This window comes from Eumetopias jubatus, unplaced genomic scaffold (genome assembly GCF_037043125.1).
Source record: "Eumetopias jubatus isolate StellerSeaLion01/CBP00866 unplaced genomic scaffold, mEumJub1_p1.0 scaffold_8, whole genome shotgun sequence".
Taxonomy (NCBI): domain Eukaryota; kingdom Metazoa; phylum Chordata; class Mammalia; order Carnivora; family Otariidae; genus Eumetopias; species Eumetopias jubatus.
Window position 1 is genome coordinate 133560919 of NW_028274814.1, and position 16309 is coordinate 133577227.

General features: G+C 40.8%; 1 protein-coding gene across 1 annotated transcript in view; it reads right to left on the reverse strand.

Annotated features, from left to right (window-relative positions):
- Positions 1-3790: 3790 nt before the first annotated feature.
- The window catches only part of ENTHD1 (ENTH domain containing 1), a 105015-nt gene continuing 92496 nt past the window's right edge, over positions 3791-16309 (reverse strand). The window contains exons 5-6 of the mRNA XM_028115568.1: positions 15472-15867; positions 3791-4938 (exon numbers count right to left, since the gene is read on the reverse strand). Coding sequence (XP_027971369.1) covers positions 4337-4938; positions 15472-15867 — 998 coding nt within the window. The 3' untranslated portion in view covers positions 3791-4336. The remainder of the gene's footprint in view (positions 4939-15471; positions 15868-16309) is intronic.

Genomic DNA, 16309 nt, shown 5'->3' on the forward strand with positions numbered 1-16309 from the left:
CCATCTTGTTCACCACTGTGTCCCCAGTGTCTAGCAAATTGCCTACTCATAGTAAGCGCTTAATAAATATCTAAAGGATGAACACATAAGTAATTTGACAATAGGTAAACTGTAAAATATTTTCATAACTGCCTTATAATAAAATCCTCAAGTCTCAAATAAAATACTTAATAGCATTTAATGACGTATTTTTAATCTGAGATAATTACGAAGTCAATCAGAATATACCCGTTCTTAATTTAAGCCAAGTTTGTTCTATTCATTTAATGGAGTTGGCTAAATAGAAACTCAAATAAGTGCTTGTTAATTATACTAATTAAAAAATGGTTGAATTAAAATATATGAGGCTACAAAAAACCTAGTTAAAATCTGAAGTTACTGGGTATGCAATGAGAGTGAATTAGAAATGAACCATCCTTTATGAGGAATTTAAGCCTGGGATTAACCTGGGTATTAGAGAGAAATTCAAGCTTCATTTACCTAACCACTATGGTGTTGCAATAGCACCAGGCACTTGGCAGAAGCAAAAACAAATTCTTGTATTAATCATATAAATACATTTTCAAGTGTCATGAGTAGCACATAGTCAAAGATAATCAGGTACACAAGGAAATAGAACATCATGAGCACAAATCAGCAGGGTAATAGATAACAAAAGCAGAAATATAAAAACTTGAGATGTTAAAATTATTACAGTTCAAATGCTGGGAAGTTAAGAAATATACTTCCACACTTCTTCATGAAGGAATTAGAATATTTTTTGAGCCAAAGGACACTGAAAATATTACATACCAATACTTGTGGTAAAATGGTGAAGCTACTTCAGAAAATAGTTTGGCAACTCCTCAAAAAGTTAAACATAAGAGTTACCATATGACCCAGAAATTCTACTCCTGGATATATATCCAAGAGAATGGAAAACATATGTTCACACAAATATTCATAGTAGCCAAGAAATGCAAACAACCTAAATGTCCCTCAACTGATGAATAGATAAACAAAATGTGGTATATCCATACAATGCAATATTATTCAGACATAAAAAGGAACGAAGAACTCATACATGCTACAACATACATGCTACAACATGATTGAGCCTCCAGAACATTATGCTAAGTGAAAGAAACCAGACACAAAAAGCCACAGATGATTCCATTTATATGAAATATCCAGAATAGGCAAATTCATGGAAACAGAAAGTAGATTAGGGGTTGCCAGGGGCTTGAAGGAGGGGAAAATGGGGAATGGCTGTTAATGAGTATGGGGTGTCTTTTTGTGGTGATGAAACAATTCTCGAATTAGATAGTAGTGATGGTTGTGCAACTCTGTGAATATACTAAAACCACTGAATTATATACCTTAAAAGGGTAAATTTTATGGTATGTGAATTATATCTCAATTTTAAATTTTGTGGGTTGCAGTAAAAGGAAATTTATAGCCTTAAATGCATATATTCTTGATAGTTTGCTGGTAAGAATGCTCTCTAGTTTACTTATTATTCTTACTAGTAAGAATTCTATACTAGTTTGCTTAATATTCTTACTAGTAAAGTTATGCTTGAAAATATGCAAGAAACCTGGACCTATGAAAAGTTTTTTTAAAAGAATATTTTAAAATATTTTAAAAGAACCAAGTAGAATTCTGGAAACAAAAAGAGGAATAACTGAATTAAAAACTGAATGGGAAGATTTAACAAAGGTTAGACACAGCTGAAGAGAGAACTGACTAACTGGAAGGTAGGTTGGAAAATCATCACCCCGATTCATGTAGTAAGTGTGTTGCAGTATTCTGTGGCCAAGTGTCAGGATATCTGAATCTGCCTTTCAAATGATTCAGCAACACATGTGTGTACCTATTTAACTGTCTACATAATAAAGATATAAACATGTTTAGCAAGAGAGGGAGATAAAGCAAACATTGTAGCATGTTAACTATTAGTGAATCTTGATGGAGATTTAGATTTCTATCAACTGTTATGTTCCAAAATTTAAAAACTAGCAAAAAGGTAGCACTTACAATAGCACAAAGATATCAAGCATGAAAGGATTAAGTCTTTAAAAAAGAAATAGAAGCCCTCTGTGGGGGAGATTATGAATCTACTGAAGAACACTAAGAGAAGACATAAATGAACATAGAGATATACCATGCCCATGGATCGGAAGACTAAATATAAAATTTATAAGACAAGACCCATAGAAACATACAGATATACCATGCTCCTAGATTAGAAGATTAAATTTATTTTAAAAAATTCCCTAAATTGAAGAATAAATTTAATGCAACTTCGATCAAAATCAAATAGAGCTTTGAATCACTATATTGTACACCTGAAAGTAATATTACACTGCATGTTAAGTAACTGGAATTTAAATAAAAACTTTTTAAAAAATCTAACAGGATTTGGGAAGAACTTGGAAAGGTGCTTCTGAAATGCATATAGAAGAGGAAAGGGCCAAGAAGAGAAAAACACCCTGGGCTTCTAAACACTACACACCATCGTTTTGTTCCTGCTTCAGTGGTAGCTCCTTCTCAGCCTCATTCATTGATTCCTCAACTTCTTCTTGATCTTCTTCTGTTAGAATGCCTCAGGGCTTAGGCTTTCAAATTCTCTCCACTATCACACTCACTCCTTTGGCAATTTTATCCAGTCTCATAGCTTTAAATAACCACAAATTACTAACCCCCAGCCTCCATTCCAGTCTAGATCTCTCTGACTCAACTCTCACATCCAGTTGTTTACTGGATATCTCCACCTGGGTTACCTAATAGATATCTGAGATTTTAACCTGTCTAAAACAGAATGCCTCCACATTTTCCCAATCTGAAACCTTCCTCATTCCAGTTGATAGCAAGTTCATCTTGAATTTCAACTACTCCATCCAATACCTTGGGTTTGGCTGTCACTCTTCTCTCTCATATATTTTATCCAACCTATCAGCAAATCCCTAAACAAATCACTTCTCATGTACCTTCACTATGCCTAACCTGGTTTGATCCACCATCAGCTCTTACCTGGGTAACTGCAATAGCCTTCTAATTGGCCTACCTGCCTCTCACCCCATGGCCCTGCATCCATCTCTCCCCCAAAGCCAGCATGATCATTTAGAGCCCTAAGATCATTTTTTGCCCTAAAACCTTGTCACAATTTTTATTTCATAGCGGAAAGGCCGAAATGTCTAACAATGGTCTTCTAGAACCTGTATCATCTGGCACTACTCCTTGCTCTTTCCTCCATGGCCTCAAATCTCCTACTAATCTCCCCTTTCCTCACTTCACCCCAGCCACAGTGACTTCCTTGCCCCTCCTCAAATATGCCAAACCTCCTCCCAGTTCAGTCTGCCCACTAACAGTTCCACTAGCAGTTCCGTCCGGTTCATAACCCAGTTTGCATGGTGAAAATCAGTTTTGGCGTGCGAGTGCACCCAGCATTAGAATATTTTTGAAAAAAAAAAAAAAAAGAATATTTTTGAAATGTCCCATATTTCTTCAAAATAATCAGGAATTATTTTAGCTTTTAGTTGGTAATTGTCGAAACTGAGTGATGGGTACACGGAGCCCTTGCACTGTCCTTTCAAATTAATATAAATCAGGAATAAAAGCATCTCTGGTGATTCTAATGTGCAGTAGGATTGAGAAGCACTGGTCTATGACCCCTAAACTAGATCATTTCCCCATAAATATAAAAATTGAGACATTTCTACTTGAAAGGCTGTCTTAACGAATTAAAAAAATACATATTAGATGAAAAATATCAAATTTATTTTCCAAATACAAGAAAAAAGTATGCATTTGAATTCACTTTGCAATATACATTAACAATAAAAACTGCTGTTCCGTGTCCTACTTGTCTCAACTTAACCCCTAACCAACGGTGGCAGCCACAAGAAGGGAAAGATGCTGGCCCTTGGTTTGGGGAATCTGAAACTTGGCATGAGACCATAGGAAACATCTAGCCAGGCTATGAAGGGCTTCCTACTGCCTGCTTATCCAAATGCTCTAGAATAGCCATTTGCAGTTTGTCTTCTCACAACTTCCACTAATGTTTAACATATTTTGAGGTAAAGTCCAAAGCGTGGAAGAATGAAATTTTCCTCAGTTTCAAAGGAACATTAGTTCATATCTAAGTCTGATAATATTATCAAAGGTGATACCTTTTCTCTTTAAAAAATAAACCAAATGAGATTATTGGTTTGAAAGAGATTTGTTAATAAGCCTGACAAGGAAAAATCAAACCACCACCCTATTTTTCCCATAATAATGAGAATCTATAGGAGGTTAACTTAGTCTTTGGGAAGTGGAACCACAGGAGTTCTACCAAAAATGGCTATGGAGCTTATTAGATGTGATCTGAGGTCCCCTCAGAAGACTGGGGAAGTGGTGAAGATTTGCTTAGTTGCGGACTATTCCCACTCATGCTCACCAGATGGCTATTGATGACATGAAGTTCCCGTATCACCATGCTCAGGTCTTCGTGTAGTTTGACTATGGCATTTTTCACCTCCCCGAGGAGAACCTTAATGGAATTGTTTCCTTCAGGCTCTTTCGGCAGACCTTCAGTTGTCTGAAAACTCAGACAGGACATAGAGGTGCAGTGGTCTACATGTGCGGTGGAAAACTCTGCCCAATTACTGCCAGAAGCAGGACTTGTCTGCTTCCTGGCAGACTCAGAGTTCTCTGGAAGACGTTCCAGGAGATTGAGGTTGTCATTTTCCTCCTCATCAGAAGACACTAGGCCCCTAAGAGCCAAGGGGTGATGAGCCCTGGCTGTCTTATCTTCATCCTTAAAGGAGGCAGAAGACTGTTGATGGGACAGAGTCCAGAAGGAAGGTCCCGCCAAAATCGGGTAGGAGAGGTGAACAGACTTCTCTGGAGAGGCTGAATCAGGAGGTGACACAGATAAAGTGGGAAAGGAGGATGTTCCTTCGGAGGTGGTTGAAACTAAAAGGTATAAACGGGAGAGAAAGTTTATGTAACATACAAATGAGAGTAATAGCTAAAATAATTTTACAATGTAAAGTCCTATGGGTAAGGTCTCAACATAAATATACTACTCATAATGTTATATGTTAAATATTCATAATAAGCCTAAATAAACCCAAAGCAGGAAGTGGAGAAAATCTGAAGATGTATCATATACCAATACCGCCATGGAAATGAAACTAACATAGAAATATCAATATTCGCCTTGACTCTGAACTGTGCCCAACATATTTTTACACTACACTTAACAGAGACGGCAGAAAAGTAAAGTATTACACCCTATTCTACTGGCTGGTGGCATTTTAAAAGTTGGCATTTAAGTGTGAGAAAGCTGTAACTTAGATTCCTTCGTCTTTTCTTTTTCTTCTACAAAGAATATTATGGCAAAATGAACAACCAACTACAAGTACCCAAAAGCTGTGAAACGAATCTCTTTCTCTAACTGCTCAAATACAGTTGAGACTGAACTCCAAACCACCTGAGACATGGAACATTTGAGTACACATATATAATTTTTTTTCACCAAGAAACAATAAATAAAATAAAAAGCATTTTAAACCTGTTTTCCGTAAAATTAAAAATATGATAACATTTTAACTCCATTTCAGGCAAAATCATACTCTCTTCTTTTTGCACTTCACTCTAACTCATTATTTCCCAGCCCATGCTCTGAGGAACACTGTGTTCCTTAAGATGTTAAAAGACGTTTTGTGAAAACAGGATTGTCGAGTCAGAGAAGACTGGGAAAATGCGTATTGTGCCTCTCTTTAAGAGATTAACAATGAACATTAGCACATTGAAAGTTCTGAGAAATCTACAGTAATTTATTCAAGTGGTTTCCAAACTTTCCTTGACACAGAACTGTTTCTTGTCTTGTAATAAGTATCTACACTCTTGCGTGTATTAGGTGGTACGCATGGTTCGAATGTCATCGCAGCCAACTATAGTTGTTACTTTAAAATAATAATTAAAAAAAAAAAGCTGAAGTCATAGAACAGGGAAATCAATGCTGATCCCTTAGCACACATGACTTATATATCATTTTATTTGCTTTACATCTGCATCTCCCTTTAAACTAAATTGAATCTCCTGTTAAAAAAAAAAAAAAAACATGGCTGGGGCAGGCGGCTTCTATTTTCTGCTTCAAAGCTCCCTGAGGCCCATCTCCAGCTTTTAGGAAAAATTCCAGTTACAAGACATTTCAGGGGTGATATGAGTATTCTCAGTCGATGCAGCAGCAGGACACGAAAAGGAAAACAGGAACTTCATCGGCACATGGTCGAGGCAAGAGGAGTGCACAGAAGAATCTAGGTCAGCCTTATCCCGACGTCTGTCCCTGGACTGAAAAGCGGGCATGATGGTGATGGGCATGCTAATGATGAGCGCCTCAACGCGCGTGCGTCCTAAGTCTGGGTGTGCGGTGTTTGGGTCACAGCTGTCACCTGACATGTCCCTGCCCCGTCCTCCTGTGTTGGTTCTCCTGTTTTCTATATCCCATGTCTCTTTCTTGGTGTACCCCCATTTTGGGGTAGCACATTCTCCAACAGTTCGCTGAAAAAGGATAACACAATTATGTTAGTCACATGGGCGTGATGTGATTAAGATAACCTGGTTAACTTTAACCTGGTTCCACTTGATGCTAGTGGTTCTCAAAGTGTGGTCCCCGGACACATTTGTTAGAAATGAGGTTCTTGGGCCCCATCACTCTAAACGAAATCAGAAATTGGGGTCGCGCCCAGGAAAGTGAGGTTCAGCAAGCCTCTGGGTGTTTCTGATGCCTGCCAAAGTCTGAGAATCACTGCTTTCTCCTCTCTGTCCACCTTTCTTTTGCTTTGCAGCTACAACTGCTGACTAACTGGCTTATCATTGTTTACAGTTTGGTAGCTTCCATTCACAGGCTTTTGCTCATAAAAAGCCACTTCATCTCTAATTGCTGCACACCAATTTACTTTTGTTTCCAAACACACCACAGCTGTAGCAGACACTTCAAGCTGCACTCCAGGACGCCTCTCCTGCCCATTTAGTTACCCTGCTCCTGCTCGCTTACTCCAGGAGGTATGTGACTATCTTGTTAACATTCATCCTTTTCATACAGTGTATCCACCAGGACTGAAATGCAGCAGATAAGCAGCAAGAAATGGCTGCATTTAAAAATGTCCCTGTGTGATAGATGCATGCCAATTAATGTTGCCCCTGCTTAAAGATAGCGCTGATAAAATTATTCCAAATGCTGATGTGTTAGCTCTAACTTTTTATACTCATGAAAAACATCAGACCAGTTAATTATTTCATTGTAACTTTAAATTTAAAAAGCATTTAGAAGAACTGCATTGCAAAAATATAATTACAAATGCATTTCTAGAAATATTTTTAAACTCTCCAGCTGTAGTTGTAAATTTTTGTTAGCAGCAGGTCCTTGGTCAACTAAACACTTCAAACTGCTCACTGTACAACAGAGGAACTTTTAGTTCTTTGTCCAATTCCTCCCTCTCAGTTTTCCTGATACATAATGACTGTCAGGTTAACAGTACACATGAATTAAAATATTCTGATTTTGTTCTGTGATATAAAAAGTAACATTTTACATAAACGTCCATAGCAAAATTATTCATAATAGCTAAAAAGTGGAAACCACTCAAATATCCATCAACTGATGAATGGATCAATAAAATGCGTTTCTCTCTACAGCGGAATATTACCCAGCCATAAGAAAGAGTGAAGTACTGATTCATGCGACAACATGGATGAATTCTGAAAACACTGTGTGAGGCAAAAGAAGCCAGACACAAAAGGCACATATTGTATGATTCCATGACATGAGATGTCCAGACTAGGCAAAAAGAGAAAGTAGATTACTGGTTGGGGGGGGAGGGGTGCTAGGGGGAGGGAGGAATGCGGAGTGACTGCTAATGGATGCAGGACTTCTTTGGGGTGATGAAAATGTTCTGGAATTAGTGGTCGTGATTGCACACCTCTGGGAATATACTAAAACCCACTAAATTGTACACTTTCATAGGGTCCATTTTCTGGTACATGAATTAGATCTCAGTTTTTAAAAACATAATATTTGAAAATTTACTTTAATGTCATTATTATAAATAAGCTACATGAAAGAAACGGATTTCGGAATAACATAGGATTAGAGAGAAATGCTAATGAGTCCACCTCTAATCACTAACACTAAATTGTTCTTGGGACGATTGGATTATTGGATCAATGATGACTTCTCTCTCGCTTACCTATCTATGAACTATAAATTTGGTTCACTGAATTTAAAAAATCACATCAGTGTGTCTTTTTGTCCGCAAGAAGGCAGGCAGGAGCTGAAGGGCCGGAGGAGCTGCCAGGGCCGCGTCTGGGGGCAGTGCAGGGGTGCCACTCTGACTTCCCTGCTGGGTCTGATGATACTCCTTCACCCTCCACTCTGTGTGCTGCTTCTGAACCAGCCCGACTGGGAGCTCAGGGTTAGCTGAGACTGTTTGCCGAGCTGTTTCCTACCATTCTCCCCATTTCTTTTTGGGAAATGTTCATTATTCTGGCTCTGAAGCCTTTTATAGACAAAAAGTTAAAGGGCGCACGCACGCACGCGTGTGTGTGTGTGTGTGTGTGTGTGTGTGATGTTTGGTTTCTTTCCTTAGCAAAGATGAACTGAGAAACAGCTCTACTGAACAACCACTACTGAAATCCAGAGTACAAAAATGGAATAAATGAGATATAAACAAAGGATGGAGCCAGTGAAAATGCTCACCACTATCCCAGCATGATAATGTATAGATTTTTTTTCCTCCCCCCAAATTAGAAAGTGAAGTCCTGCTCAGTCTAACACGCTTACCCGAACTGTGGCTCATGAATATAATGATTTGGCTTCTGTGCATCTACTAGCTCCCTTTTTCTTTTCAGTGTGCATGATAAACGATCTAATGACCTAAAGGAATAGTTTGACCTACAGGTAAATAACTTAAAATTTAAATGGAGGAGGAGGAGGAATGGACTGTTCTAGGAACAGAATTATTTAGCATCAAAAGGTCAAAGGAGGTGGCTGCAGCAAATCCGTCATTCAGTGAAAGTATCAGAATGAAAATATTAACCTGTATTTGGTGGCTGCCTTGGACAGCCCCCTGACCACTGAAATCTGCCACACTGTGAATGTGTAAATCGTTTTAAATTCACCCAGCTCTTTATCTCCAAAGAGTTTACACTACCAGGCCTGGACCCTTCATATACACAAATACTTCTTAAAACAATAAAATAGAAAAACAGAAAATAGATGCTGTCTTTTCTAGCCTCGATCATACAGCGTCCACTACGGATCATACAGTATCCGTAGGATACCAGCCTACCTCATCGTTTCCTGAATTCCTCCACCACGAGTCACCTTCAGCCATTCCTCTGAGCACTGCCTAGAACATGTCATCACTCAAGAACTGCCCTACTCTGAAATCTTGCTTTCCAAGATGACTTTTTCTCGATTACTTCCAGCCCTCTCGTTCTGTTTAATGCATCTATACTTTGGCCTCATTGAGCCAGTAGATCCAATAATCCTTTTATTCTCTCTCACTCCAACAATACCCACCTGACTCTCCTTTCCTGTCTAGTCTAGAATCCCATTATCCATCACTTGAACCACTTTCTTGCTCCATTCCCCCCGTCACCCCCTGCCACGTTCTCTGCTTTATCTGCTGCTAATTCCTAATCCAGGAGTCAGCAGACCTTTCCTGTAAAGAACCAGACTGTTAACTACTTTAGGCTTTATGGGACATACGGTCTCTACTGCAACTCCACTCTGCTGTGGTAGCACAAAAGCAAACAAAGATGACATGTAAACCAATTACTGTGGTTGTTCCAGTAAAACTTCACTTACGAAAACAGGGAGGGGACTCATTCCGCCCCAAAGCTATGGTTTGCAAGTTCCTGACCTAATCCTATTTCAATTCAAGTATCTACCTTTTTCATTCCTACCCCCAGGTGGCTCAGCACTATTGAAGAAAAGGATCCTGCAAATTGGGATTCCTACAAATTAACGGCTCCTGGCTCCTTTGTCAAATCAGTGTCTTACCGGCTCCTTCTTCCATTCTCTGGAGCGGCTATTCTAAATCCTACCGGCCCTTTCACTGCACTTCTACCACTCCAAACCCCTTGGTCTGGGCAGGTGACCTCAGACAATAAGATATGGAGGCCATGACATATAATGTGTGGTGCATGAAAGCTCAATACATCTTAATTATTAAAAACCACAAAACCCTTCTGTGACATCTGATACATCCTTTCCCCTCCTTCCGTACAGGCCCTCAGGATGAGGTGTTTTCTGTTCTGGATTCGAGCCCGCTTGGCCCCGGCCATGCTCCATCTCAGGCTAGCCCCACTCCCTCTCTCCCTTGCTCTTGTCTCCCAGCTCCCACTCCTGTTTCCTTCCAGGCAACAGCTCCCCTGCCGGGCTCCCTGCCTCAGTTTCACCCCCTCCACGACAATCCTCCACATTCCCTGACACAGTAATTTTTCTAAACACATTTGAAAAGCCACTTACCCGGCTTAACACCTTTAGTGACTTGCATCCTCTTCAAAATAAAGTCCAAGCTTCTTAACCTGGCCCACACAGCTCCTCATCATCTGTCCTGGCATAATTTTCCAGTGTTTTCTTCCATTATTTGTTCATGCACACGTTTCATCCCTGCTCTACTAGGCTGCTTTTAATTCACTTATTAAATATTGGGTACCTATTATGTCCAAGACACTGTGCCTGGTGCTGGGGATACAATAGTAAACAGGCAGACACGGTCCCTTCCCTCAGGAAGGGGCATTCCACTTGGGGGGTGGGGGTACATTAAACAATTCAATACATACGTAATTATATTGAATATAATTATATTGAATTACATAATAGAATTAAAATTAGACCATATGTGCTAGAAGGATACTTATAGGTACCAAGACAACATATAGTGGCAGGGGGATTTGAAATAATAGAGGGGGGTCAGGAAATCTTGCAGAAGGGCTCTCTGAGCTGACCCCTGAGGGATGAGTAGGAGGGATGAGGAAGGGGTGGATCAGAAGTATTCTGGTCTGAGGGAACAACAGTACAAAGGTGGCGAAGCAATTTGGTTTACTTGACAAAACAGAAAGAACACAGGTTGCTGGGAGAGGCAGAAGCTAGGCCGAGCAGGGTGTGGAAGGCTATTTGATCTCTAGGAACACAGTGAGAAGTCTGGGGTCTCAGTGGGGGAATTTAGTCCTCACGTCCTCTGGCTGTTCTGTGGAGAATGAATCGGAGCTCCTAGAATCTCTCTGGTCAGTCATAACTGTGCATTTTTCCTCAGCCTGGAATGCCCTTTCTGGAAGCATAGGAGTCTCCTCGTTCCTGAGAATAAAAGCAAGGAACTCCTGGGTACTTTTGGGAAATAACCAGAATGGATCTGGAGGGTTAGGAGGGGGCTGGGGGCCTAGAGCTCGAAAAGTGGAGCTAAAAATACGGACACTGGAGTAATAGCAAACTTTTCTATGGCACCTGCCTAGTACCAGATCCTACTCAGATCCGGTTCGTGTTTGTGGATTCATGGAACCCATCCAGCAGCTGCATGTGCCAGTGCCAGCCTGTTCCCATCCTGTAGATGAAGACGCTGATGCATATGGGTCACAAACCAGTGGCGGGGCTGAGATGATGAACCCCGGCTGTGTGACCCCAGAGCCTAAGCCGCTAACAATTCTGCAATTCATCACTCTCTGTGCTCTGTTGGAATATACACTCCATCTCCATGTTTTAAAACCCAAAATACAGTATGAAGATTTTTGCCTTAAACAGTCATATGCATTTAAAAAATTAGAATAAAAATCAAGTTTATATTTACCCACATATTTATCATTTCCAGTGCTCAGTTCCGCCCCCCCCCCCCCACCAAATGCACTGGGGTCTTCCCCTCCATGAATAGTTTGTCAGTCAAGGATTCAGGCAGAGTTTATAGACAGAATGTGGGGTGGGGCTCACCCCTTCCGAGTTTCCCTCCTTTTTGGGATTTCCTGCAGAACTGTCCAGCTCTTTTGCCAGTACTGAAGCTCTTTTTTTTTTTTAAAAGATTTTATTTATTTATTTGAGAACGAGAGAATGAGAGACAGAAAGCATGAGAGGGAAGAGGGTCAGAGGGAGAAGCAGACTCCCCGCTGAGCAGGGAGCCCGACGTGGGACTCGATCCCGGAACTCCAGGATCATGACCTGAGCCGAAGGCAGTCGCTTAACCAACTGAGCCACCCAGGCGCCCCGTGAAGCTCTCTTTTGATACCTCATATGACTGAAGTGTGCCCTCCCGGTCTTAACGTGGGCTACCGTATTTTTCATCTCTGGAACTCTCATTTCATTCTTTCTTTACAGATGATAGTATTCTGATGAAATTCTCCATCTTTCCCTCTGTGCTCCTGATCATATTAATCACAGTTATTTTAAAGTACCTATCTTATAGCGTCAGTATCTAGCTTATCTGTGGGTCTGTTTCTGCTGTCTGTTTTTCTCCTGGATTTTAAATGCCAAAAATTTTCCACGAAGTGACAGGAGCTCTTAAGAAAGGATTTCGTTGTCTTCTAGAAGACAGATGGGATACAAAGCAATGACATTGCTCTAGCTGGAGCTGGGTTGCCGCCTTTGTGAGGGCTAGTCTCGTTCTGGTTTGCCCTTCCCCCTAGACGGTAGTTCTGGTGCTTCGGGTGGGGCCTGTCGGCGGCCCCAGCTGAGAGCATGGAGTCCTTACCAGGGCCGCTACAACATGGCAGATCCTGAACTCTGACCTCTGTCTCCCAGCCCTAGGAGATGATCCAAATCTCTGCTTAGCGTGTTGGCCCCTTCGAAGCTGCTTCCCATGTAGTTTCTTGGCACCACATCCAGAACGTGTGCTGCTTTAGCAGGAGGCAGATGTTTCGGTAGGAAATTACACAAAGACTTTTCGGCTTTCTCCTCTGTGACTTCCTCTCCTCTGGAATATTGACTCCTGGAGTCCCTGCCACCTGGGAAGCCCCAAACTTCAAACCTAACTCCCAAGCTCAGTGAGACCGTGGAGAGTCCAGGCCTCTGACTTTCCCTCGGTTTCTATATCCTGCTCTGCTAACAGGCAAATGATCCACAGTGGGAAAACTGAGGTGAATGTGGGACCAACTAAAAGTAAACTAATTTCCTACTTTAGTCACATCACTTCTGACACCAAATGTATGGGTTTTACACACAAGGATTTCTCTCATTCTCTGTATGTGACACCAACTAGATGTCCTATAATTTAACTCCATTCTGACACTACCCAGAGTTAGTGCAGACCCCAGAGATTAAAAGCTCAATCCCTTAATCTCAAGACTCAAGTCTCAGGACTGCCCTCCACTTTAGATGCCAATCAAAAGTCTAGGCCTCCCGTATTTCTGACCTGCCGGCTATAAATTGAGGGATCCCATGATCCCTTCCTTGGGTCTGATAATTCACTACAATGGCTCATGGAACTTAGGAAAGTGCTTTACTTACTATTACTGGTTTATTATAAAGAATACAACTCAGAACAGCCAAATGGAAAGGATGCACAGGGCAAGGTATGGGGAAGGGGCCCAGAGCTTCCAAGCCTTCTCTGGGTATGCCACCCTCCCAGAAACTTCATGTGTGCACCAAACCTGGAAGCTGTCTAAACCCCACTGTCTAGGGCTTTTTATGGAGGTTCCATTACAGAGACATGATTGATCAAATCACTGGCCATGGGTGATTAATTCAACATACCTAGAGGTCAAGGCGTGGGGCTGAAAGTTCCAAACCTCTAACCACCTGATTGGTTACTCTGGCAAGCAGCCCCCAACCTCCAAGGGTTACCTCAGCGTAAACTCAGATATGGAAGAAGGGTCTTATTACAAATAACAAAAATATAACTCTTCTCACCCCTATCACTCAGGAAATTCCAAGGGTTTTAGGAGCTCTGTGCCAAGAGCTAGGGATGAAGACCAAATATGTATTTCTCATTATATCACAACATCACAGTCCTTTTCCGAAGGATCTTGACCCATTCCGTGTTTTCTATCTTGGCCGTTTTACAGGACTTCAAACCAGCTTTTAATAGTTTTCCAGCTTTAACCAGTATTTTTGGTGGGAGGTTAGAACAGTACTATCTACTTCATTATAAACAGAAGCAGGTCTTTCTTGCTAACTGGCTTTAGAGGAGCTTCTAGCTAATTTTTATAACTAAGTGTACTTAGTACACAGGCAGCGGCCAAAAACTATTTTCAATGATCTTTTGGGGGGTATTTGTGAAAGAAATGAAGTCAAAGTAACAACTTCCCAGGGGAACAGCCACGCACTGAAACCACCACACTCACCGTGACCAGTACTCAGTGGCTTCCACATTGGCAGTCTCTGCAGAAGAGTTAATTTGGTGACAAAACTAAGACTCTGTTTATTTTTAGGCTATTCGGTCCCCCCCAAGTTCTGGGAAGGGCAGCAAGGAGAATCTGCTATCATTCACTGACCTTACTAACACTGAGGTGAGTTTCTTTTTTTCTTTTTTAATTTTTTATTGTTATGTCAATCACCATACATTACATCATTAGTTTTTGATGCAGTGCTCCATGATTCATTGTTTGCGTATAACACCCAGTGCTCCACGCAGAACGTGCCCTCCTTAATACCCATCACCGGGCTAACCCATCCTCCCCACCCCCCTCCCTCTAGAACCCTCTGTTTGTTTTTCAGAGTTGAGGTGAGTTTCTTTAGCCTCAACATGTTGGCTTCCATTGTTGGTACATATATGGCACTTTTGACCTGAGTTTGAGGCAGTTTAAAATATTTTTATTAAAAACTTTATATTTATATGAGTTCGTCAGCATTATTATACATAACAATAAAACTACTTAGTCTTTGACAAATGCACGAACAAACAAATTCTTCTTTTACTAATTGACTTTAAAGAAGAAAGCATAATTATACAACGTAGGATTTGGTAACTGACAGCCAACAACCTGGATTCCCTTTACCATCCAGGCTCAAGAATACTGCGACCCTTTGAATGTTTTATAGGACAGAAAATGGAAGAGATTCTCCACCGTTGTTTTGCAATCAGTACACAGCCCTTTAAAAAAAGGCTGCATGTGCGCACGCGCGTGCACGTGCGCGCGCGTGCACACACACACATCTTGTGTGTATACACAGCAATATACATAATAACTAATTCTTTTTATACAGTCTCTTAATAAGTAACCTAAATGCCTAACAGGAAGCTCTTATTTAATGCTAATTCTTTCTAATTTGTTCGGCATTAGAATTGCTCAGAACTTGTGCTTCAACCAAGCACTTGGAGCCCCCAATGGAGAACTGCCTCTCAGGTCTTTAATAAAAGTGGTGCTTTGTGTGGACATTTTAATAATATTGGATGGAGAGTGAAAGTAGGGAGCCAAAACAGAGGCAGAAAGCACAGAAAAGTAACAGAAGAATGCTTCAAAAGAAGGGTGTGTGTGTGTGTGTGTGTGTGTGTGTGTGTGTAGACTCACCCCATGTGGTCACAGGCTTGAGGTTTTCCTCATCCATCTGAGCAATGCTGGATTGTGTTGGCTTCTGAAAGTCCTTGTTGCTTACAATCTCCTTCACTGGGTTAAATGTTTTAAATGAGGGAGAGACATAGAGTGTCTCTACAGAGACCTGATTACAGAAAGTAGAATCAGACTTTGACATCCTTAAATTAGGGCTGATAAACTCTTCTTTATCCGGTGACCAAAATGGCGGTAAAGCTGTCAACGTTTCAAAACTTCTTGCAGCTGACTGCATTTCTAGAGGCATTTGCAAAGGGCGTTCGGTCACAGTATTTGTAATGGTGTGGTCTGATGTCTTGTCCAAACTCACATTTGTCTGCAGAGATGGGCTCTTTTCTGAGGGAGCAGGCACAGCATCTGTAAAATAACAAATAAAAACTATGATCAAAAAATACAGCTGAAAGTATTCTATTCCAAGTCCGTTGCAATTTTATTTATTTTTTATTTTTATTTTTTTAAAGTCAACTCTACCACCACACGTGGGGCTCGAATTCATGACCCTGAGATCAAGAGCTACATGCTCCACTGACTGAGCCAGTCAGGCGCCTCCAAATCTGTTGCAATTTTAATAAATCAGATTTTTTAATGCCATAACAGGATTCTCTATTTAGTTCTTTCTACTTTCTTACTATGTTTCTCTTCTGCCTATATAAAGTATACCCCAGCTATTACTGATGCATTAGTCATTTGGTGGCTATTTCTCTCTCTCTCCTCACTGAAGCACAAGGCAAGGAAAGCTTCAAATAACTTGTCTTTAAATATTTCTCTCTTCACCCACTTAATCTGTCTCTGAAACCAC